The following is a 24,448-nucleotide window of genomic DNA, read 5'->3' as shown; positions in this document are numbered from 1 at the left end:
GGTATCCTGCATCATGTCATTGATTATATCCCAGGCATTGGGCTATTCTGTTGGCAGATTCTTGGCTGTATTTTAATCTTGTATTTTGGCCTGCAGTTACCCTGTTTCAGCTTAGTGTGTAGTGTTCTGTCCTGCTTTTGGAAACTGTAATCCTCACAGTGATTTAGTTTTCAGTGCTTCTGCAATGTTGTCAGGATCCCTGTGGTCTGTTCCATGTCTGCAGGAGCTGTCCTGACCCTAAGTTCTGCTAAAGGCTGCTTGACTTATCATTGCCATAGGTGTGCACTGGGCTGAGTGCTTGCCATTATTGAAGATGCAGAGAAGGGGCCATTCCATGCTGCTGCCGGGACATCTGGGCCAGTCCTTGTCCTGGATGAGGACTGGGCAGTGTTTTGACTATGAGTTCTGGGCTGAGCTGCCCTTTTTACAGACCTGTAGCAAGAGGGCAGGCTCTTCTAGTTTGTCGGCTTGTCTTTCTTGGTGGCTCTGGGGTGCAGGCCTCTGCTGTTCAGTATGCGAGAGAGGAGGAGGAGGAGGAGGAGGCAGTGAGCTCATCATGGATTTTCCTGGTCCTGCGGGCTCAGGTCATCCACCTCCTTCCTATACCTTCCAAAGCCCTTTGGTGGTTAGTTTTCAGTTGTTTTTATGGTATTGAGTTATATTTGGAAAAGAACAAGAAGTATGGGTCTATGCTGTCATACTTCAGAACAAGAATTCTAATGATTTTCCATTTTTTTTACACTGTTCTTTATTGGCTATGGATATGAAATAGCTGAGGCCTTTTTAAAAAAAATTCTAAATTCATTTTTCTTTCTTTTGTATGTATGTGTATGAATGTGGGTACACAAGTGGTGAGTGAGGAGGTCAGAGGACATCCTGTTGGAATCAGGTCTCTCTTTCCACCATGTGGTCCTTGGGTTTGAACTCAAGCTGTCAGGTCTGGTGGCAGGTGGAACCTTTTCCTGCTGAACCACGGTGACGTCCCTGAGGTTCTTTCTTAAGCTTGTGCTCTGCAGCTTTCTTGCTCGGGTGTGTCTCCCCTCATCTGTCATCCACTGTGGGATGCAGCAGGTTCAGTCTTCATTGTTTTACTGTGTGGTGTTTTATGTGCATATTTATTTACATATGTGTTTGTTTGCAGGGAGTGGAGCAACTGCCGTGGTCCAAGCAGCTTACTGTGCCCCCAAAAAGGAGAGAGTGGCAATCAAGCGGATAAACCTGGAGAAGTGTCAGACTAGCATGGATGAGCTTCTGGTATGCATAGCTCATGCTTCCTTAACAGGGGAATATGTTCTTACCGTTCATGTTAAAAGAAGAGATGTTTAGTTTCTTTTGAGAAGGTGGCTTATTTTCATTAATAAATGATTATAAAATTTATAAAGTTAAAGTAAGTTGAAAAATTACAACTTTATTACTCTGAGGTTAACATTTAATATATACTTTTTTTTAGACTGAATATTTTAATTTCTTAGCAATTTTGAGATTTTGCTCCTTTTGTGTATTTGCTTTGCACAGGGAATGGCTTGCACCACTCTACGTGTGTACTACCCACTGAAGAGTGTACATAGTTTAGAGCATGTGTCTTAATATTGTATGATTGATGTTTGTTCTTGTTTATATACATGGTGGCTACTTAGTTCTCGTTTCTTTAAGTAATTCTGTGGGTTTTTTAATTCCTAGGTCAAGAATCTTTTAAAAGATACTGTCCTTAGTGAAGCATAGTATCAGTGTGTGTTCTGTATACTGATGTAAGATGAGGAGAGAGAGAGAACACTGATCCTTTACCTCTACTTATTTTTAAAACTTGGTTTTTTGTTTTGAGACAAGGTCTCACTACGTACCTCAGGTTACTCTGGAACCGGTAGATTCAGACCATAGATCAGGCAGGCCTTAGACTCTCAGACTCACAGAGACCCACCAGCTTCTGCTACCTGAGTGCTGAGATTAAAGGCACTTGCCACCATGTTGGTTTAAAGGTTTTTTTTAGCGTTTACTTTGGGAGGAGGGGTACTCATGCACACACGTTCATGTTTGTGGGTCTGCAAGTGCATAGGTAGGCCTGAGGTCAAATGTTGGGTTTCTTCTTCAGTTGCTTCCCACCTTATTGTCTGAGGTGAGCCTGGAACTTGCTAGTTGACCTGGCTGGCAGTCAAGCCCCAGAGTCTTCCCAGAGCGGGGATTAAAGCATGTGCTATGTCCTGCTTTTATGTGGGTTCTGGGAATTGAACTTAGATGGGAACAATGCTGATAAAAGATGTTCTCTGTCCCCCACTCTGGAAAAAAGCAACCCCACAGGGATTGTTTTTTATTTCTGTTGTATTCTTGGATTAGCAGTGCAGTCTAAGAATGTAGCCTTGAATAGGCTATATAGTGAGTTTCAGGACAGCCAGGGCTAGATGGAGAGACCTTGTTTCAAAATAGTATGTACTAAGTGCTTAGCAAGGAAATTTAGCTTTAAAAATCATATTTTGAGATAGGGTTTCTCATTATAATACTGGCTGCCCTGGAGTTTAATATGTAAGCCAGCCTGGCTGTGGATTTAGAGATCTGCCTGCCTTTGCCTCTTTAAGTACTGGGATTAAAGGTGCATGCTACGGGGCTTGGCTCATTTCATATATTTTTTTATTTTTTTTGTTATTATATTTGCAGAGTTAACAGGCAGATGTAGGGTGTGTATATGCTAGTAACTGCTACACTGCGGAGGTTTTATATCCTGTGAATTGTTCTTTGATTTGCTTAAGGTCCTTTGGGGGCCTTCCTAAATCATATGGTATTCAAAAGCGGTAATTTACCATACTGGGTGTATTGATATTTTTATTTTATAGTGATTTTTTTTTTCCAGTGGAGCTGGAGAGTTGGTACAGTGATTAAGAGCCCTTGTTGTTCTCATAGAGAACCCACATGGCAGCTTACCATCGTGTGTAACTTCAGTTGTAGGGGAGCTGATGCCTTCTTCTGACCTTCATCAACACCAGACATACTCAGTGCTTATATACACACACATGTAGACAAAATATTCATATATGTAAAGTAATAGAATGTAAAGTATATATTTTTAAAAGGTATATACAGTTAGTGATAGAAAAGTTGGGGATAGACTGTAAAGGCATTTACTGATGATGACCTGAGTTTAACCTCTAGGACCCACAAGGTGAAAGTAAAGAAAAACTTCCCAAAATGGTTCTCTGATGTCTGTCTGTAAGCACATCATGACAGCATGCACAGATGCATGTACGCATGTTTTCCATCTCTCTCTGTCTCTGTCTCTGTCAACAAAAGGCAGGGATTGCCTGCTTGCCTAGAAGTTTTTCCATTGCTCCCTCCCTTCTTTTTATTTATGGTGCCAGGCAGTGGACCCAGGTCTTGCCTGTCAGGCAGGGAGCAAACTGCTGAGTTGCCTCTCTGTAGAACACCACAGTCTCAAATTGAGTTAAATGACCGGTTTTGTCCACACTGAGTACTAGGGAATGACTTGAATGAAGGGAAATGCAGTGTGATTCTGTATTAAACTGATGCAGATGAGACAAGTGTCAACTGGAGATGACACATGCATGGGAGCAAGCAGTGGGTGTTGTGGTGATCTTGTCACCCCTGGTAAGAAACATAGGTTGGAGGAAAGGCTTGCAATCCTATTTCAAGATCCTGGGGTAACAGTTGCTACTAGTATATTAGAGCACCATTTGAACCTTGGGCCAGCAGTGAAGATAAAGACAGTAGGTGAATTTTGAATTAATTCTGTTAAAATAAAAATATAACCTTTCTGCCTCCTCTGTCACCATGGTGCCTGTGAAAAAGCTTGTGGTGAAGGGGGGCAAAAAAGGAAGCAGGTTTTGAAGTTCACCCTGGACGGCACTCACCCTGTAGAAGATGGAATCATGGATGCTGCCAATTTTGAGCAGTTCCACCAGGAGAGAATCAAGGTGAACGGGAAAGCCGGCAATTTCGGCGGAGGGGTTGTGACCATCAAACAGAGCAAGAGCAAGATCACTGTCACTTCCGAGGTGCCTTTCCCCAAAAGGTATTTGAAATATCTCACCAAAAAATATTTGAAGAAGAACAACCTTCGAGACTGGCTGCGTGTTGTCGCCAACAGTAAAGAGAGTTACCAGCTGCATTACTTCCAGATTAACCAGGATGAAGAGGAGGAGGAGGACGAGGATTGGTCTACAATGTTTTATATTAATTCATAAATAAAATTTAGGAACAACAACAACAACAACAAAAAAATAAGGCCGGGCTGTGGTGGTACACACCTTTAATCCCAGCACTTGGGAGGCAGAGGCAGGCGGATTTCTGAGTTCGAGGCCAGCCTGGACTACAGAGTGAGTTCCAGGACAGCCAGGGCTACACAGAGAAACCATGTCTCGAAGAAACCAAAACAAACAAAAAACAAAACAAAACAAAAACCAACAACCAAACAACAAAAATATTCCTCCCCCATAGTAAAGCTGGAATTTAAGAATTCTGATGTGTGTGGGCTGAAGAGAGGCTCAGTAGTTAAGAGCACTAGCTGCTATTCCAGAGGACCTAGGTTTAGTTCTCAGCAACTAGCTGTAACTCTGAACTCCAGTCCCAGGGGACCTGGTGCCTTTTGGCTGTGAAGGCACCAGGTTCACATGTGGTACACTAACATATGTGCCCACAAACACTCTTGCACATTAAAAAAAAAAATGTAACAGTATCTATCTGCCATTTGCCTTTTTTGTTTGGTTGGAGGGTGTTTGTGTACAGTTTGTACTCTCAATACATAGAAGGCCAGAGCTGAGGATTGGGAATTCAAGGTCATACTCAGCTATGTAGTGATCTTGAGGCTGACCTGGGATATGCAAGATCCTGGACCCTGTATTAGGGTTTTTATTGCTGTGAATAAACACTATGACCATGGCAGCTCGTAAAGGGAAACATTTAACTGGGGCTGACTTACAGGTCAGAGGTTCAGTCCATCATCATCATGGCAGAAAACATAGTGCCACACAGGAAGGCATGGTGCTGGAGAAGTAGCCGAGCCTTTCACATCTGGACCAGTAGGCAGCAGGAAAAGAGTAAGACCCTGGACCTGGCTTGAGCATTTGAAACCTCAGTGCCCACCCCCAGTGACACCATTCCTATAACAACGTCTCCTACTTCAGCAAGGCCACACTTGTTAACAGTGCTACTTTGCTAGCCAAGCATTCAAATCCATTACTCTATGGGGGTCATTCTCACTCAAACTACCACACCCCGGAACCCATGGGTTACTTTTATTTTCAATTTTTAGGTTGTTTTTTATTTGATGTGATAGATTCCATTGAAAACAAGTAGTTTCTGTTTTATAAGTGTGTTTTAAATTATGATTACAAGGGAATAAATAGGTTTCCATACTCTTTGTTTTAGTTAACCTTCTCCCAACCCCTCATTTCTCTCATCCCCCATCTATGCCCCACTTAAACCTTTCTACTTAAAAAAGGGGGGGGGGGACAAAAAGCAAGGCTGGTGAGGTGACGGAGCTCAGAAAGTGCATGAAGGCCTGGGTTTGATCTGGGTGTGAAATTTGCAGGAAAGTGGATGGAATTAAAATAACTACATCAGTACAGAAAAGCAAATGCTACATTCTACTTCATATGTGAATCCCTGCTTGACATGTCTAAATTTGTGCTCAACTTGGAATACCTCTAGAAACCAGAGAACTCAAAGTGTGTGTGTGTGTGTGTGTGTGTGTGTGTGTGTGTGTGTCTGTGTGTGTCTGAAGGCCCGGCATCTTTCCCTGGCAGCTGTCAGCAGTGGCTTTTGTTTTTGATTTAAAAAGATCCCAGTCTTTTAAAATTAGGAAAAAACATTCTTTATGAATATGGGTGTTTTGCCTCTATGTTTGTGTACTACGTGCCTGCCTGGTGCCCCCATAGGCCAGAAGAGAGATCATTGGACCGCCTGGGATTAAAGTTACGAAGGCTTGTGAGACACCATGGTGGGGCAAACCCAAGTCCTTTGAAAGAGCAGCTGTGCTGAGCGAGTTCGCCTACACGTTGTTTTTGAGGCAGAAGCTGTCATTGGCATGTAGCTAGCAGGTTAGGGAAGGTTAGTTGGCCCATGAGCTTTAGAGACCCAATTATCTCTTCTTCCTAGTGCTGGGGTTACCAGGTCATGTCATGGAGCTTTAGGTAAATTCTAGGATTCAGCTTAGGTCCTCCTCCTCCCCCTCCTCCTCCTCCTCCTCTTCTTCTTCTTTTTTAAAGATTTATTTATTTATTTTATGTATATGAGTACACTGTAGCTATACAGATGGTTGTGAGCTATCATGTGGTTGTTGGGGCTTGAACTCCACCCTGCTAGCTCCGGCCCTGCTTGCTCCAGCCCAAAGACTTATATGCAAGTACATTGTATATATCTTCAGATACACCAGAAGAGGTCATCAGATCTCATTATGGATGGTTGTGAGCCACCATGTGGTTGCTGGGATTTGAACTCAGGACCTTCAGAAAAGCAGTCAGTGCTCTTAACCACTGAGCCATCTCTCTAGCCCCCTCTTCTTTTTAATATCAGTTTTAGGTCATAAGGCCAATAACCTACTAGGACTTTTTTTGTTTGTTTTTTTGTTTTTCGATAAGGGTTTCTCTGGGTAACCCTGGCTTTTCTGGAACTTGCTCTGTAGGCCAGGCTGGCCTAGAACTCAAAGATTTGCCTGCCTCTGCCTCTCTAGTGCACCACCTCCTGACTACTGTTTTTTTTTTTTTTGTTTGTTTGTTTTGTTTTCAGCTCAGTGTTTATATTTTTTGAGGGGACCTATAAATAATTTACAGCTCACAGTTGTTCACAGAGGCAGTGGGGTCCCTACATGTAGTTAGTAATAGTGGCAGAAGAGTGTCAAATTTCACAGATGGAAAATTTGTTAGCATTGGTACAAGAACTTTATGAGGCATGGTTTATTCTATATGGATGATGAACTGACTCAATTGTCTAAATGGAAAGTTGTGTAAATCATAGAAATCAAGGTGAGTTTCATAAGCAAAGAAAAGCCATCATTAAGAAATAACTGGGAGGGACTGGAGAGATGACTCAGTGGTTAAGAGCAGTAGCTGCTCTCCCAGAGGACCCAGCTTCAATTCTCAGAACCCATTTGGCAGCGCACAACTGTCTGTAACCCATGTTTCAGGTCATCCAACTCTCACACGGACATGAATTCAGGCCAAACGCCAGTGCACACAAAAATTAATAAATAAAAATTACCTTAAAAAAAAGTAATGGATCAGGGAAGGTGGCGCATGCTTTTAATCCTGGCAGCACTCAGGAGGCAGAGGCAGGCGGATCTCTGAGTTCGAGGCCAGCCTGGTCTACAAATCGAGTTTCAGGACAGCCTGGGCTAACACAGAGAAACCCTGTGTAGCAACAACAACACAACAAAATGGGGTGGGGTGGGGACAAACTTAAAAGCTAAGCCACAGTACAGTGTTACAGTGCCTGTCTGTCGTGTGAGGCTCTAGGTTCAATCCTAACCAATAGATTAAGTCAATAAAGTTGTGCCAGGTGTGGGAGTACATACCATTGACCCCATACTCAAGAGGTAAAAGCAGGTGGATCTTACTGAGGTCCAGGCCAGCCTGGTCTACAGTTAGACCCCATTTTTAAAAAACGAGAAAAGAAGGAAGGAGGAAAGGAAGGCTTAGCTGACTGTGAAACACTTTGAAGGAGCAATCTGGTCGGCAAGGGTAGACTTGATAGGTGGTAAGGAGATTGTTGGAGATTTAAGTGAGGATGATACACGCTCGCATGGCATCTGTGTTTCTTCAGAAGAGAAGAAGCGTACCTGGAACAGGTGTTATGGAGGAGGGAGATTCTATGCCCTGAGAGGAGGAGGGTTGTTGAGGAGGCTGTCAGTCTTTATTGTGCTTGGTAGTCTCCTGCTAGAAAACTCTAGAAATAAGCAGTTTCTCAAGTTACAGCTCAGAGTGTAGCCTACCACATAAAGCTGCAGCTTGTCCCCAGGCCTTCACACTGCTTGTCACTGCTGTCCAGTCCTTTCTCTTGCCACCTGCCTCGGCCAGCTTCCAAGTCTGTTGTTTACAGTTCCTCTTTACCTTTTGGCTCCTCCCTTTTGTGTATATTGCTTTTTTAACTTTTTGAAACTGGAAATTGAACCTTGGCCTGATGTGTGCTAAGCAAGTGCTCTATCACTGGGTTTAAACTTTTATAGATAGTTCTGAGTCCTGCTGCTCTCTCAACTTCTCTAATAGGAATGTGACCGTAGGTCTATACCTAAGACCGAGCTATCTATTGTATGGAGAATAGTTGTCTCTAGTCTTCATTTATTTCCTATATTGCAGCCAGAGTGATTTGTAGAAAAAAATACACACACACACACACACACACACCCCTTTGGTGTCTTCCCCTAGCTGTTAGGATAAAGGCTAAATTTTTAATATACTCAAAAGGTTCAAAATGACCAGGTTCCAGGTAATCAAATGACCAGGTTCCAGGTAATCAAACAATCAGGAGGGTTTCACTGTCAGTGCAGTAGGACTTCAGAGCTTGCTGGTTGTACCTCCTACTTTTTGTGTTTCTCTAGTGGACTCTTTTGATTTTTATTAAGCTATATTTCTGTTGTCATAGTATTCTTTAACTTCTTTACCAGACTCTCAGTTTTATGAAGGTTCGTGGTGGTTAGCAGTTGGGCCTGGCATAGTTGGTACAGCAGTTAATAAATACACGTATGACCCGCTCAGAGGTCTCAGCAGGTCATTGTGCTGCCATTTGCTTCTTTGCTTTTCAGCCAGGGATTCACCAAGTAGCCCTGGTTGGCCTGGACTTCTCTCTGTATAGACCAAGGTGGCCTTGAACTCAACAGCTCTCTGTGCTTCCCTTCCAGCTGCTGCAATTAGAGGCATGTGCCGGGCTGGAGAAATGGCTCAGCGGTTTAGAGCACTGATTGCTCTTGCAGAGGTCCTGAGTTCAATTCCCATCAACCACATGGTGACTCACAACCATCTGTAATGGGGATCCGATGACCTCTTCTGGTGTGTCTGAAGACAGCAACAATGTACTCACGTACATGAAATAAATAAATAAATCTTTTTTTTTTTTTTTTTTTTTTTTAAAAATAGAGGCATGTGCCATCATATCTGGACTGATGCCAATTTAAAAAAAGATCTGGTATTTTAATTATGCATATGTTGGTGTTTCTGTGTGGTGCTAGGTATGTGTACACACATGTGGCTGCCTGCAGAAGTCAGAGATACCAGATCCCTTTGAGTTGGAGTTAACGTCAGTTGTAAGCTGTCCAGTGTATATATTGGGAACAGAACTCGGGTCCTCTGCAAGAGCAGTCAGTATACATTCATAACTGATGCCATGTCTCCAGCCCTTATGCTACCAACTTTTACCTCAACCTGGGCTCTATTTTCTTCTTGACTTTGTGGAACCTTAAGACCCTTTGCTGACTTGACTAGGAGGTAGACTTGCAGATCAGCTGCTTCAGCTGTTGGGGCTGGGAGCTTGTAGCTAGATGTAAAAGACAGAAGAATGTTAGGCTAAGGAAAGGGAGAAATGGGCTTTCTTGGGTATGGATGGAGATTTTCTAAGGAAGTTATTTTCTGTTCCTTTTTATGGTTCTTTCCCAGTAGTTGTCTCAGCCCTGAATTGGGGTGACATTTGACATTTGCATGGGATTATGCTGAAGTTAGAAGTTATCTTGGCAGTCTTTTGGTAGCCACCTGAAATCTACCCAGTTTGTCTGCCTTGCTGGTCTCCTGTCCATGATGAAGGCAGTGTAACAGTTGTGCCTTAAATCGATCTCACATATTGTGTCATACTTAAATATTACTATGGGGCTGGGAATGTGACTCAGTTCCTAAATACTGGGTGGGTGGTCACTTGCCTTTCATTCCATACTGCTCTATTTCCTCAAAGTCTACAGGGCTACACTGAACTCTCAGCTCCTCCCAAAGGGTTCTTCTGTATCTTTACCTGTCTTAGCTGTTTGCTCCTGTTGATTCCTGTAATGTTTAATGTGATTACTAATTTGCCATGTACATGCTGACCTATGTGTTCCTTTTTGCATGCACATATCTTACCTGAAGTCCTGTCTAACTGTAAATAGGCAAGTGCTTCCTTCCTTCTTTTCCTACTTACTGAGTTTTAGAAATTAAGGAGCCTTGCAAAAATCTCTGCTCGTGTCTTTTTTTTTTTTTCCTTTTCCCGAGACAGGGTTTCTCTGTGTAGCCCTTGCTGTCCTGGAACTCACTCTGTAGACCAGGCTGGCCTCAAACTCAGAAATCCGCCTGCCTCTGCCTCCCAGGTGCTGGGATTAAAGGCGTGTGCCACCATGTCTGCTGGTGTCTTTAGGGCTCGAAAAATATATACAAGGTCTTTGGTACAAATAAATTGCCTTTAAGTAGAAAAGATGAAAAAATAGCATTTACTGATCACTTCATTTATTATTTTTAAAGATTGAAAATAAATGCTTTATCCAAGGATATAAGGCGTGTGCATGAATAAATGGAAAGCCGTATAGAGCTTTCCATTCAGCAGATATTTATTAGAGGTGTACATGTGTGTCAGGCACAATTGTAAGTGCAGAGAATACCCTTAATTTTTGTTGAGTTTACAGTTCTGTGGGGAGGTGTGCACAGAATAACTCGGCAGTGATTGTAGGAGCTAGAGATGACTCGGTGATTCTGAGCATTGCTTTCTTCCTGGAGGACCCAAGGCAGGTAGCTCACAACTGCCTGCAAGTTTAACAGCTCCAAGTGATCCATTGCCCTCCTCTGACTTTCATGGGTACATGGGTGTACACACGCACACATACACCCCAAATAAGAATAATTAAAGAATTAGTGTAGGTTCTATTTTAAGCACATACATGTGTGTGAATGTGTATGCATGTATGTTTGAGTGTGTGTGTCTGTGTGTGCATGTGCACAGATGTTCATATCAGGCATCGAACTAAGGATCTAGTACATGTTTGGCAAGCACTCTGCGTAAGCTTACATCTTCAGTTCCATGATGGTTGGGAAACAGGCTTTAGTAGTTGTTGTAGCTATTTGCTGTGAGCGAGAAGGTGCTTTGAGTTATGGGCTCTTGGGACTCCAGTCCAAGGCCTCTCCATCCAGAAAATGTAAAGTTGTTACAGTGCCTTTATTTTAATGATGATGATGATGATGGTGATAGAAGCAGCAGCTGCAGCATCACCTGATGAACCTCAATGCCCCGGAAAAATGGTAAAAGAATGTCCACTGAAACCAGATTGCTAAGTGATGATGCTGTGGGAATATATGTAATACAGAGGGACCCTTAGGTTCACGGTCCAGAGACAGAAGCATTAAGTCTGTGTGTCTGCATCATAGCAGTGGGGTCAGAAGGGACAGGGTAAGACTTTAAAACATTTCTGATCCTTTGTTCATTTACATTTTATAACCCAAGATAGGATTGGGCTTTGGCACAGGGTTCACTACTCTGGATTTAGTTTATAACTTTAAACATATCAGTGTATTTCTCTGGTGTAAAAATCATTAAGTCTTCTCACAAAAATCAGATGACCTGATATTTTTTTAAGATAAAATGACCCCCACAAATAGACAAAAATCTTCTACCTTCTGTTATTTGTATTTATTCTCTGTGGGCCTGATCTTCTAAGGTGGTTATTCAGGGATGCCTTGTGTGATAAGCAGTGTGTGTCTGTAGTTTCAGAGATTCTCAGTGCAGTGTGTACAATGAGTAGAGTCCGAAATGATGGAGGGAAACCTCCACATTTTCTGGTTTAGCCTTTTTAAGGGAATAGTGGGGGTTTCGAGACAGGGTTTCCCTGTGTAGCTGTGGCGGTTCTGGAACCCATTCTGTAGACCAGGCTGGCCTCAAACTCAGAAATCTGTCTCTGCCTCCCAAGTGCTGGGATTAAAGGTGTACATCACAGCCACCTGGCCTGGTTTAGCCTTTTGAGACAGGATCTGGCCTCCTGTGCATTGGTCAGACTGATCACTAACTTTCTGTCTTCCTCCTCCTTCTCAAGTCCCAGGATTAGAGATGTGTGCTGTTTGGCCTGATTCCTGGTTCCAGTGTAGCCATTCATGAAGAAATTAGTTCCTTGGAAATCCCAGAAAAGATTGTAACATAGTTCTGGGGTGGCCAGATCTAGATTTGCTTAATTATAGGGATTGCTTTAAGCTGGAATGTAGTCAATGATCATGTTTTTTTCCTTGTAGAAAGAAATCCAAGCCATGAGCCAATGCCATCATCCTAACATTGTGTCTTACTACACGTCTTTTGTGGTAAAGGATGAGCTGTGGCTCGTCATGAAGCTGCTAAGTGGAGGTGAGTATACTACAGTAGGATGCTAAGTTTCATTAGGTTAAAAATGTAATATTTTCCAGTACTCAGGAGGCAGAGGCAGGCAAATCTCTGTGAGTTTAAGGCTAGCTTGATCTTTATATCACGTTCCAGGTCAACCAGAGCTACATAATCAAAGTGATCCTATCTAAAAAAATAAATAAATAAAAAGTTTTCTCATCCTGGTAGGGTTTTGTGGATATTTTGCATTTGAGGAGATACTAAGAATGTAGTTTCAATAAAAACAAATGCTAGTGTGTAGCTATGATATGTTATCACTTTCCATTTGGCCATTTGGCCTCTGACGTCTCTTAACATAGTATGGTTTCCTCCCCCTTTTTAGGACATAAACTGATTGAAAGATTTTGTCCATTTATGTTGATTTATTTGATTCTTCCGTTTTGATGTCACCTATAGTCTGTATGTCTATTTCTAGCATACTAAGCATTCGATTGAAAGTTCAGCTTGATCAAATTCAGGCCAAGTATTTTTAGATCTGGAGTGTTGACCATTCCACAGTGCATCACATCAGGAAGTGTTTTCTATCTAAGTGGGTCTTTAATAGTAATATTTATTTTGTTTGCTTAAGGTTGTGACAACTATGAAAACTATTTTCTTGTAGCTATCAGGTAATCTATGAGATGAAACTTTGACACTATTTTCTATATCCCTGTAGGACTTACATTTTATTATTTTAGCATTTAGTCCTTGTTTAAATCAGGTAATTCATTAGAAATTATTTTTATTGCTGCATTGTTTCTTTTGTAAATATAAGGTGATTTTTTTTTTTTTTAAGATTTATTTCTTTTTTTTTATATGAGTAAATTAGCAGTCTTCATGTACACCAGAGGAGGACATTGGATCCCATTTCAGATGGTTGTGAATAATCATGTTGTTGCTTGGAATTGAACTCAGGACCTCAGGAAGAGCAGCCAGTGCTCTTAACCTCTGAGCCATCTCACCAGCCCTCCTGTTTTGTTTTGTTTTGTTTTTTAAGAGGAACCTTGCCTTATTAACTGAGGCTCTTTAATCTCTATTATAGTTCCCATTAAAAAGGCAGAGTAAAAAGATTGAGGGCAGGTAATATGGCGCAGCTGGTGAAACACTTGCTGTGAGGTGTAAGCCTAGTGCTTTCTTGGGTCTCCAGGACCTGTGTGAAGGCTGGATGCGAGCGCAGCTCCGTAAGGGTGTCCTCTGACCACATGTGCACTGGAGCATACATGCTGCCCTCAGGAGCAAAGAAACATTCAAATGCATTTTAAGAATTGATTGTTGGCCTAGAGAGAGAGGGCTTAGTAGTTAAGAAAATCTGTTGCTGTTGCGGAAGACTGATTTCCATATTCAGCACCTACATGGTAGCTTACAACCATCCATAACTCTAGTTCCTGGAGAGCCAATGCTTTCTGACCTCCAGGGATACCAGGCATGGATGCAGTGCATATTTATACATTGATGTAAAATACTCACACATAAAACAATTGATTGTTGAGCTTCGTATGATGGTTCATGCCTGTAATCTTAGCATATGAGCATGTAAGAGGCTATGGCAGGAAGGTTTCAGTTTGGGGCAGGCTTAGAATGGTTCCTTGCCATTTGATTCACACCCTCTCTCACTCCTTTCCTTCCCCTCTTTGTTTGTGTATATGTTTGAGTGAACATGTGCACACACATGTTGATGTTTTTGTGTTTGTGTTTATATGTGTGCAGTAGGTAAGAGGCCAACTTTAATTTTTTATTTTCTAGATGCCCCCACCTTCCTTGTTTTGAGACAGGGTCTTTCATTGCCCTGGACTTGGCCAAGTAGCCTAGGCTGGCTGGCCAGTAAACCACTGGGATCTTATAATCTCTACCCAGTAATCTCTACTGCACTTGCACTGCCTACCTGGGGCTGGGATTGCTAGTATGGTCACCACCCAGCCTTTTCTTTCAAGTGGGTTCTGGGAATTGAACTCAGGTCCTGGTGCTTGCTTTTTTACTGGCTGAGCTGTCTTCCCAGTCATATTCAGAATTTCTCAGGTTCACATTTGTATTCCTTTTTCCCCAGATCCATAGTCAGCCAACATTCTAAGAAGTGTTGACATTTCTTCTCAAGACTGGCATTTCACAGCTTAACTTAAATGCTTGGAGTGTCCAGTGCTGTGGCCTCAGTGCTCTTAGAGCTAGGAAATATGTATGTTACAAATAAATCATAACTTCACATTAATATTGTCTATTGGAAATAATATAAATTTATACAACTTAATATTATACTTGAATCTGTTTTCTCTTGCTCAGAAAAAAATCTTGATTCCTCCAATATTAGAATAATTATGTATTTTTTTTCATTTAGAATATATGTAATATACACAAGTACATGGATTTAGCATGTATAGATTGAACTTTTTTAGTGTTATCTCTAGACACATGCTATTTATAGTGATATATCTATTTTTTCCCCTTTGGTAAGGCTCAGGTTAGAATTTGTAGCATAGTTGGGAGGACTTGTGAGTGATAGGACCTTAGCCTTCCCATCCCTTGATGCTTAGTTTCTGTGTGCCTGTGGGGTTTTGTAAGAGAATGTGAGTTTTCATCTTACAGTGTGTTGTTGTAGGAGAAAGAATCCACATTTACTTAATTTGCAGTTTTGGTGTGATATTTTACTTCATACTTCCTTAGAGAAGCATAGGCTTTAGAATAAAATCCCTTTCTCTTTAGAAAGTGTCTCTCACTGGAAGAGCATTTCAGGTCTGAACTATTTTACGTTTTGTTGAATGAACATGCCTTCCTGTGCTCCTGGGTGTTGATAAGGGTGACCGGAGCTGGTAGAAGTGAAGGCCTCCCTCTGCTTTCCTGTAGGTGTTGCGCAAAGCCGCTTAGGCATACTAGGAGCCTGCCCTTGCTGTCTGATGCTTTCAGCGTAGCCAGAATCACCTTTTTGTTTTAATCCCATTAGTGACACACTGGAGAAACTGGATTGCTTTGTTAAAGGCCCGTTTCATATGATGGTTGCTAACACCAACCACCTTTCAAGATGGTGGTCAAGCATGGTTCTTTTCAGTATGGACAGATATGGGAACATTAGGTAATATTGTATCTTTTGTTATTGCTCACCTTGTGATTTATAAACATGTATAATATAGAGTTTTCCATGTTTTGAAAAATAGTTTCATGATAAATGGGAGTGTCTGCTTAATTCTCATCACTTTCTTATGCGCTCACCCATCTTTTCTATAACTTTATCCTGCAACAAGACACATTAACTGTCTGTTAAAGATTCCTGTTCCTCTCTCTTTGATTCTGATCACAGGCAGGTTGGATGTGAAAAGGATAAAGTATTTTTTAACTTGCTTGTTGTCTTTCCTTGTCTTAGGTTTCCTGGGTCAGTGTCTGATTTTTCCAACCTAGCACTAGGATACTTAAAGTATTCCCTAGTCATAATTCTTTATATAATTACATATATTTTATAAGTCACATTATCTTAATATATCTATATATATATTAAGATATATAATATATATATTCAAATAGTAAAAGTTCTATATTTTTTAAGATGGTGAAATCTTTTACTGTTATAGAATAAATGTTTAAACTTAGGTATATTAAGCCATATTTAGAAAACAAAAACTAGAACTATATTCACCATATTCATACACACATACATACATACATACATACATACGTATATACACACATACATACATATATTTTTAATTTATATTAAGGAATTTTATTCTGATATTTCCAGCAATAAAAAAACCACTATATATGTTTACTTTAAATTAATTTTTTATTGTTTTTGTTTTGGGGATAGAGTCTCTATATAGTGTTGGCATTTATTAGTATTCTGATAAATCTTTAGACCCATTTTCTGTCCAAATATCTGTTTCTGCAATTTGTTAGCACGGCACTGCGGTGAAAGGTCTCCAGAAATCCAGGTAGTTGGAGCTGTCAAGTTGTCCTCTGACCTCAATCCACTTGCACGTACCATATTCATACACATAGAAGTAGATAAAATGAATCCAAGTGCTTAAGAAAAATTCTGTGAGGAAGGAACGCAAGTACCTACAATCATTAAAGGATTATGTATAGAATTACAATTAATTTAGGTGCATTTTTCTAGAGAGTAAGGTATTTGTTGTTTATAGCCATCCTTTGTCATAGTCTTATAGATGAAAACATGGGTAATCCCTTTTCCTAAGCAGGACCCAGTAAAATTCTGACTAATAGTGATATGCTTTGCATGTTTAACAATAATTTTGAGTTTTTAGGTTTTTTTTTTTTTCTTTTTTTCCTCTGTTTTCTCAAGACAGGGTTTCTCTGTGGAGCCCTGGCTGTTCTGGAACTCACTCTGTAGACCAGGCTGGGCTCGAACTCAGAAATCTGCCTGTCTCTACCTCCTGACTGCTGGGATTAAAGGCGTGCATCACCACGCCCTTTAGTTTTTTGACACCTATTGGTTTATAATGGGATACTGAGCTAAACAAATTTTGGGCCCTATTAAATCTCAGTGGCTCCGAAACATCTTAGGAGTGGTAGTAGTCATTGCGGGTTAAGGATATAGTGCAGTACATTGATTGTTTAGCATGGGCAATGCCATAGATAGCAAAGTTTTAAAATGAGTTTATTTTTGTTTTTAAAACGAATCTTTCCATAAAAGTAAAGTAAGAGCAATGGGTTGATTAGTTCATGTGATTGAGTTAATTGCCAATTTAACAGGCTCAGCAGCTGCCTCTCTCTTTGTCCATAGTGTTATTTTCTTTAAAATGTCTTTAACATTTTTTACTTTATTAGATGTAATTATTTCTATGTATTAGTGTATCATGTGTGTGCAGTGCCCACAGAAGTCAGAAGAGGGCAGTGGATTCCTTGGAACTGGAGACATTTGTGAACCATCATTGGCTGCTGGGAACTGAGCCTAGGTTCTCTGCAAGAGCAGTGAGTGCTCTAAACCATTGAGCTGTGTCTTGTCAACACTATTCTGATAATTAGCATGGTTTACTTGGACACTTTAGGTTTTGCATTACTGTCCCTCTGTGCCCAGGTTGTGATGTCACACAGATTATTTGGGGAATGGAAGAGCTGTACTTTTAACTTTTTGCTTTCTTACAAAATTTGTACTAAATCTCATTTTTCAGTATTTTGTTTGCTTTATTCTAAAAATGCTTGGGCTTTTTCTTTTGAACATTTCTTTTTGAGATAGGTTTTCATATAGTATAAGGCTGGCCTCCTCCAACATGGTGTGTCATGAGGCCGACCTCCTGTTCATTTAGTCTCCAATGCTGGGGTTACAAGAGACCCCCATACTTGGCTTATGCATTGCTGGGGATCAAACCCAGCCTCATGCCTGCTAGATGAACACCATGTGCATTGCAGCCTGCAGCACATGGCGTTTGATGGATAGCTGTCACCAGAGCAGTGTAGGTTGTTACAGTGTCTATTACAGTACGACTGCTTGGGCTCATGTTTATGTAATGACAGTTTATAGAGTCTTGGAGTCTACTGTTTCTCTTTTGTTGTCGTTGTTTGTTTGTTTTTGTTTTCTCTGTACACTAGTCCTTGCAGATTGTGGTTAAGGACAAAATAGAGTGCACACTCTCACAGCTAGTCCCCAAGTCCCGACTTTAATAAACTGGGTTAATTGTGCTGTCAGTGATCCTCGTTAGTCTCCTCTGCTTACCATGTTTACCTTCATCTTTGTTGCAGTTTGCATGAACACTTCTGTGTAACTGTAATGTTTGAGGAGAGAAGATTGTAATCACCATCACTGAGTTAAATCTGTATGATGTTGAATAAATCAAATGGATAGCTCTGTTGTATATGTTCTCACTAATTTCCATGTCAACCTGACACATTAGGGTCATCTGGGAAAAAGGAATTTTTTTTTTTTTAAAGATTTATTTATTTACTATATGTAAGTACACTGTAGCTGTCTTCAGACACTCCAGAAGAGGTTGTCAGATCTTGTTACTGATGGTTGTGAGCCACCATGTGGTTGCTGGGATTTGAACTCTGGACCTTCAGAAGAGCAGTCAGGTGCTCTTACCCACTGAGCCATCTCACCAGCCCTTTTTTGGTTTTTCGAGACAGGGTTTCTCTGTATAGCCCTGGCTAACCTGGAACTCACTCTATAGACCAGGCTGGCCTCGAGCTCAGAAATCCGCCTGCCTCTGCCTCCCGAGTGCTGGGATTAAAGATGTGCGCCACCACAACCAGGCGGAAAAAGGAATCTTAATCCAGAAAGTGTTTCCATAGGATTCATCTCTCTCTCTCTCTCTCTCTCTCTCTCTCTCTCTCTCTCTCTCTCTCTCTCGTTTTGAGATGGAGTTTTTCTGTGTAGCCCTGGTTGTCCTGGAACTAGCTTTGGAGAGGCTAGCCTTGAACTCACAAAGTTCTGCCTCACAAGTGCTGAGATTGAAAGCATGCACCACCACTGCAGGCCTGTGGTGTGTTTTCTTGATTAATGATGGGAAGGGTCCATCTCATTGTGGTGGTGCCACCCATATGGGTGCTATGAGAAAGCACCCTTCTTGGCCCCTGTGTCAACTCCTGCCTCCAGCTTCCTGCCCTGTGTGAGTTCCTGGCTGGCTTCAGCAGTGGAATGTGACTTGAAAGCTGTAAATTGAAATAATTTCTTTTCCTCCCGCTGTTAGTGTGTTTCCTCACAGCAATAGCAATCCTAAGCCAGACCATGTATTCTTTTGCTTATGTCAGGCTCCTTGAAGTCAGCAAACATATCAGATCATGTCTTTTTTCTTTTCTTTTGAGATACAGTGTCTGTATGTAGTACTTGCTGTTGTAGAGCTAATGTAGATCAGGCTGGTCCAAAAGTCACAGAGATCCGCCTGCTTCTGCCTCCCAGCTGTGGGATTAAAGGCCTGTGCCACTGTGCCTGAGATACATAGCTTATTTTGTAACAAGTTCTACATAATAATATAATAGGACTTCCTTGAGGTTTTCATTTAATTTTTTGTTTTGTTTTGTTTTGCTTTATGGTGTTTTGAGATAGAAGCTCATTGTGGGCTAGGCTAATCTGGAATTCCATGTACAGGCTGGTCTTGAATTTATGACAGACCTCCTGCCTGAGCCTTGTGTGCTAGGAATAAAGCATGAGCAGAATTCTCAAAGGAATACATTTAGTTGATTTTTAAATTCTATCAGGAGTTTTCCCATTTCCAGTCTTCATTTTAAAAATTCTTAAAGTTTCAAACATGGGACTTTATCTTCTCACTAAATAGTTCTTGTGACCTTTTTGAGTGAACATATGCAGTCATTGATTCGGTCACTTTTCTTCAGGGTTTAATATGTGTTTGATAAACTCAAAGGAACTGAACTTCTCCCTAGACAGATTACAGATTTATAAATTCCAGTGTCAAGGAAGGGAAAGCAGTCCTAAATGATGTGTTAGGAAGTGTTATATAGCATTTAGAACTCTCTGGTTCCTTATCTCTAGACAGAATAAAGTGCCCGTCACCTGCTGGAAGTCCTGAGTGGTAGTGGGCGCTCCTGAGGCAGAGTAATGAGACTCTCACTTGCAACCAGTTCTGCCCTCTTTCCCCTCCCTTCTCTTCGTATGGCCTGGGTGCTGGGACTCCAGGTAGGGAGTACTTTGTTTTTGTCTCTAATTTTAAGCCTGTATTACATCGTGTCGCTCTGGCTGGCCTGCAGCTCACTGTGTGGACCCTGACTCGGTGATTCGCCTGTCCCTGCCTCCAAGAGCAGCCGGGGAATCACTTCCTGAGTTTGTCCTCTGGACACTGAAGTTCAATGTCTCTAGTCTGCTTTCTTTTCAAGAAGGTCATCGCCCTCCTTATCGCTTGTGTCCTTTCTTCCTGCTTAGTCTGGAGGAAATGTTGCCCACTGAGGCGTCAGGCTTGACCACATCTGTTTTCTGTCATGGATGGCTTCTGTGGACTGCTCCAGAGGCTTAAAAGCCTTCTAGAAGGGGGCTGGTGAGATGGCTCAGTGGGTAAGAGCACCCGACTGCTCTTCCGAAGGTCCGAAGTTCAAATCCCAGCAACCACATGGTGGCTCATAACCATCCGTAACAAGATCTGACTTCCTCTTCTGGAGTGTCTGAAGACAGCTACAGTGTACTTACATATAATAAATAAATAAATCTTAAAAAAAAAAAAAAAAAAAGCCTTCTAGAAGCCTTAGCTCAGGATTTAGTGTCAGTTCTTTTTCTTAAGCCCTGCGGCGGCGGCGGCGGCGGCGGCGGTGGTATTGTTGTTATTACTGCGTTGGTGTATTGAGTCCTAGAGCTACTTTGTTTGCGAGGGGCGGGGCGTTTGTGTTGAGGTGCAGTGCTTTGGCTTCGGGAACAGAGGCTAGGGCACCCCTACCACCAAGCTCTACCACTGGCCCCCTCCATTAAGATTTTTATGTGTTTAAATGAAATTCTTCAGGTGAGTTAAGCAAGAGTATGCAGTATAGTGCATTTTCAGTGGGACCTAGTGGCTTTATTTTATTGAAGACAGATTTTAGAGAAAGAGGGAGACTGTAGGTGGTAAATAGTGCGCAGAGGCCAGTGGAGTCGTTTCTATGCGTTCCTGAGTCTCTGGAGAGTTTTTGAGTGTGAGAAGTTTGGTTGTCTGTTGTGTGGGCTCAGCTGCAGTGCGTGTTGAGCAGCATCCTCACCCCGAGGGGAGCTGGCTGGGCTGCTGAGACATTGGGCGCTACTTCAGGGAAGGCTGAAGTCGCTTTTATTCCTGGCTTCACCTTTGCCTTACCCAGTTTATTTATGATGGTTATATTAGGGTTCTTGAGAGTAAACAGAGGTGATCTCTCTCTCTCTGTGTACAAAGGGGATTTATCAGGATGACTTACAGGCTGTGGTCTAGCTAATCCCCAACAGTGGCTACCTATGAACAGAAGGTCCAAGAATCTGGTAGATGTTCAATCCAGCAGTTCGGATGAATGAGCTGGTTTCCAGACGTCTGATGCCAGTGAAGGAGTGGGTTTGCTAGCGATGGCAAGGGCAAGCAGACAGAGTGAAGCATCTATGCCCTTATGTAGACTTCCAGCAGGAGGTGCGTCCCAGATTAGAGATCTGGATTAGAAGTGGACCTTCCTATTTCAAATTAAGCAAAAATCCCTTACAGGTGTGTCCCTCCATTTTGGGGTTATAGTTAGTTTGGATGTAGTCAAGTTGACAACCAGAATAGCTTTGATTTTACTTTCTATGTGTTTCTTCATTGATTTGACTAGTATTTCAATTGTATTTTTACATTCTTAGTTATAAAATACTACACAGTCTAATCTAGGTTGACAACGTCTTTGATTGTGATAGTTTGAATGAGAGTTACTGATGGGTGTCCATTACCCAGGAGATTCTTTAGAGATGATAGAAAGCCTACAGCAGCCTTCCCAAGTTCTCATTAGAGATCTGAAGGACATGCTGGTGTAGCTTACCATGGGGTATTCATAACTCTCTGTTCTAGGTTGGAATTTCCAGTTTGAAGCATCTGTATTTCCTTGTATTTGCTATTTTTTCCTTTCTTTCTTACATAATTTATTTGATGTGAATGTTCTAAGTGGTTTGAATTATTACTGAATGAATTAAAATTTTAAGAGGGCTGTGTTTTCTGTTTTCAGGTTCTGTTCTGGATATTATTAAACACATTGTGGCAAAGGGGGAGCATAAGAGTGGAGTTCTGGATGAGCCGACCATTGCTACAATCCTCAGAGAAGTCTTAGAAGGATTGGAGTACCTGCATAAGAACGGGCAGATCCACAGGTGCGTGAAGGGTCTTCTTCATCCTCCAAAAGTGATAAATATTAAAATATCAAACAAAAAGTAAGCCGGGCGTGGTGGCACACGCCTTTAATCCCAGCACCTGGGAGGCAGAGGCAAGTGGATGTCTGTTGAGTTTGAGGACAGACTGGTCTGCATGCAGGTTTGAGGACAGCCAGAGATAGATCATAAGGTCCTCTTTCAAAGAACAAACAAAAGTGGTAAACAGTAAAGTTAGAAAATGAAAAAAAAAAAAAAAAAAAAAGACAACTTACTTTCTGCCAAGAAGACACTCACTGGTTTGGAATATGGGTTTCCATTTTCTTTTCTGTTTCTTAAAGTGCTTAAGATAATGATACTTACATAATTTTGTCTCTCATTTTTGAGGTGCTAGGGATTGAACTCAGGCTCTTGTTCATGTTATACAAGTATTTTATAACAGAGCTATATATTGCTAGCTGTAAAAAAAAAAAAATAGCATACCAACTTTTAAAAGTTTTGCTAACTTGGCCAGGCTGCACTTCAGGTCCTGCTCTCTTTCCCTTAACTGTGCAGACCCTGGAGTCACAGACACACTGTCTACTGCTCTCCTCATTTTATTCTTATATCTTTTTTCAATTAGCTAATTTGTTTATTTTATTTATATGAGTACACTGCCACTATCTTCAGACACCAGAAGAAGGCATCAGATCCTGTCATAGATGGTTGTGAGCCACCATGTGGTTGCTGGGAATTGAACTCAGAACTTCTAGAAGAGCAGTCAGTGCTTTTAACCATCTCTGAGCTGTCTCTCCAGCCCTACATTTATATCTTAAATATTTTTCCAAATATTGAAAAGTTCTTTGTAAAGGAATACTTTTAGTTAAAGCTTAAATTTTTTTTTTTTTCTTTTTCTATAGTGAGCACAGTCTAGACTTAGGCTGCTGCCCGGAGACTGAGTGCTAGGCATTGGACATGTGGCCTGTGAGCCCCTCCTTCTTGTGCAGGCTGCTGTCTGGTCTGGGGCAGTTGTTACTGCTGTTGGAAGTGAAAGGGTTTTTCCCTAAGCCATCTTTTGCTGCTTGGTGGGGAATTGGCACAAACAGGAGGATTGGGGTTTTTTTAGTAGCATTTTCAACAATTTTATAAAGGATGCTTCTTGAACTTTTCTCCTATTTCTCTATCACTAAATGAGCAAGCAGACAAACCAATAAATAAAATCCCATTTCGTGTGTGTGTATGTATGTATGCATGCATGCATGTATGTAGCTGAGTGAATAACTTTGTAATCATAAATGTCATATGTATCCATCCTGCTTTGCAGCTGATAATAACTAACCATCTTGACTTCAGATACCTGAGAAAAGCATCAGAGGCAGTCGCAGGGATGTTTCATATTGTTATGTCTATCAGAGGCAGTCGCAGAGATGTTTCATATTGTTAGGTCTATCAGAGGCAGTCACAGAGATGTTTCATATTGTTATGTCTATCAGAGGCAGTCGCAGGGATGTTTCATATTGTTAGGTCTATCAGAGGCAGTCGCAGGGATGTTTCATATTGTTATGTCTATCAGAGGCAGTCGCAGGGATGTTTCCTATTGTTATGTCTATCAGAGGCAGTCGCAGGGATGTTTCATATTGTTAGGTCTATCAGAGGCAGTCGCAGGGATGTTTCATATTGTTAGGTCTATCAGAGGCAGTCAAAGAGATGTTTCATATTGTTAGGTCTATCAGAGGCAGTCACAGAGAAGCCTCAGATTGTCAGGCCCACTTGAAACAGTTGAGATCCTTTGGGAAAACATTTTAGTCTTTATTTAATAATTATTCTTCCACAGTGTAATCCATGTATGCAGTGGACCTCTTCCTCCCCCATTGTCCCCCCCCTTTCACTTGACCCCCTGCTTGTTTGAGCAGACTTCTGGGGTTACTTCCTTGATGGAAGTCAGTTAGCAGGGACTCTACCATTTAGGAATGCAACCCTCCCTCTCCCTGGAATCAAATTGCCTGTAGTCCATCAAGGAGGACTTATGAACCCTTCTCCAACCATGATAGAATGTTGAGGGGGCCTAATCTTGTGTAGATAGTCGCTTCTGTTGTGAATTCATAGGTATAGCAGTCATGGTATGTGTAGAGTATAATGTCTAACAACACCCTGACTCTTTTGTTTTGTTTTTTGTTTGTTTGTTTTTTTGTTTTGTTTTAGTTTTTGGTTTTTTTGAGACAGGGTTTCTCTGTATAGCCCTGGCTGTCCTGGAACTCTTTTTTTTTTTTTTTTTTTTTCTCTGTATAGCCCTGGCTGTCCTGGAACTCTTTTTTTTTTTTTTTTTTGGTGGAAATTACTCTTTATAATACTGACAGACTTCAAATGCAATTTACGGTTTCAGAATACAAGGTACTTGATACATTTTTTCCAAACCTGTTTGTATCTCAAAGTTAGCATTTTTGTAAATCAAGATACAAATGA

General features: G+C 41.3%; 1 protein-coding gene and 1 pseudogene across 1 annotated transcript in view; both read left to right on the top strand.

Annotated features, from left to right (window-relative positions):
• Oxsr1 (oxidative stress responsive kinase 1) overlaps positions 1-24,448 on the top strand; it is a 95,288-nt gene that overhangs the window by 17,959 nt on the left and 52,881 nt on the right. Inside the window, exons 2-4 of the mRNA XM_021206890.1 lie at positions 1,142-1,254; positions 12,171-12,279; positions 21,868-22,009. Of these exons, the coding sequence (XP_021062549.1) occupies positions 1,142-1,254; positions 12,171-12,279; positions 21,868-22,009 (364 nt within the window). The remainder of the gene's footprint in view (positions 1-1,141; positions 1,255-12,170; positions 12,280-21,867; positions 22,010-24,448) is intronic.
• On the top strand, positions 3,778-4,190 carry LOC110327556 (annotated as a pseudogene).

Source organism: Mus pahari, chromosome 10 (genome assembly GCF_900095145.1).
Source record: "Mus pahari chromosome 10, PAHARI_EIJ_v1.1, whole genome shotgun sequence".
Taxonomy (NCBI): domain Eukaryota; kingdom Metazoa; phylum Chordata; class Mammalia; order Rodentia; family Muridae; genus Mus; species Mus pahari.
This window is presented reverse-complemented; position numbering and strand designations above follow the sequence as displayed.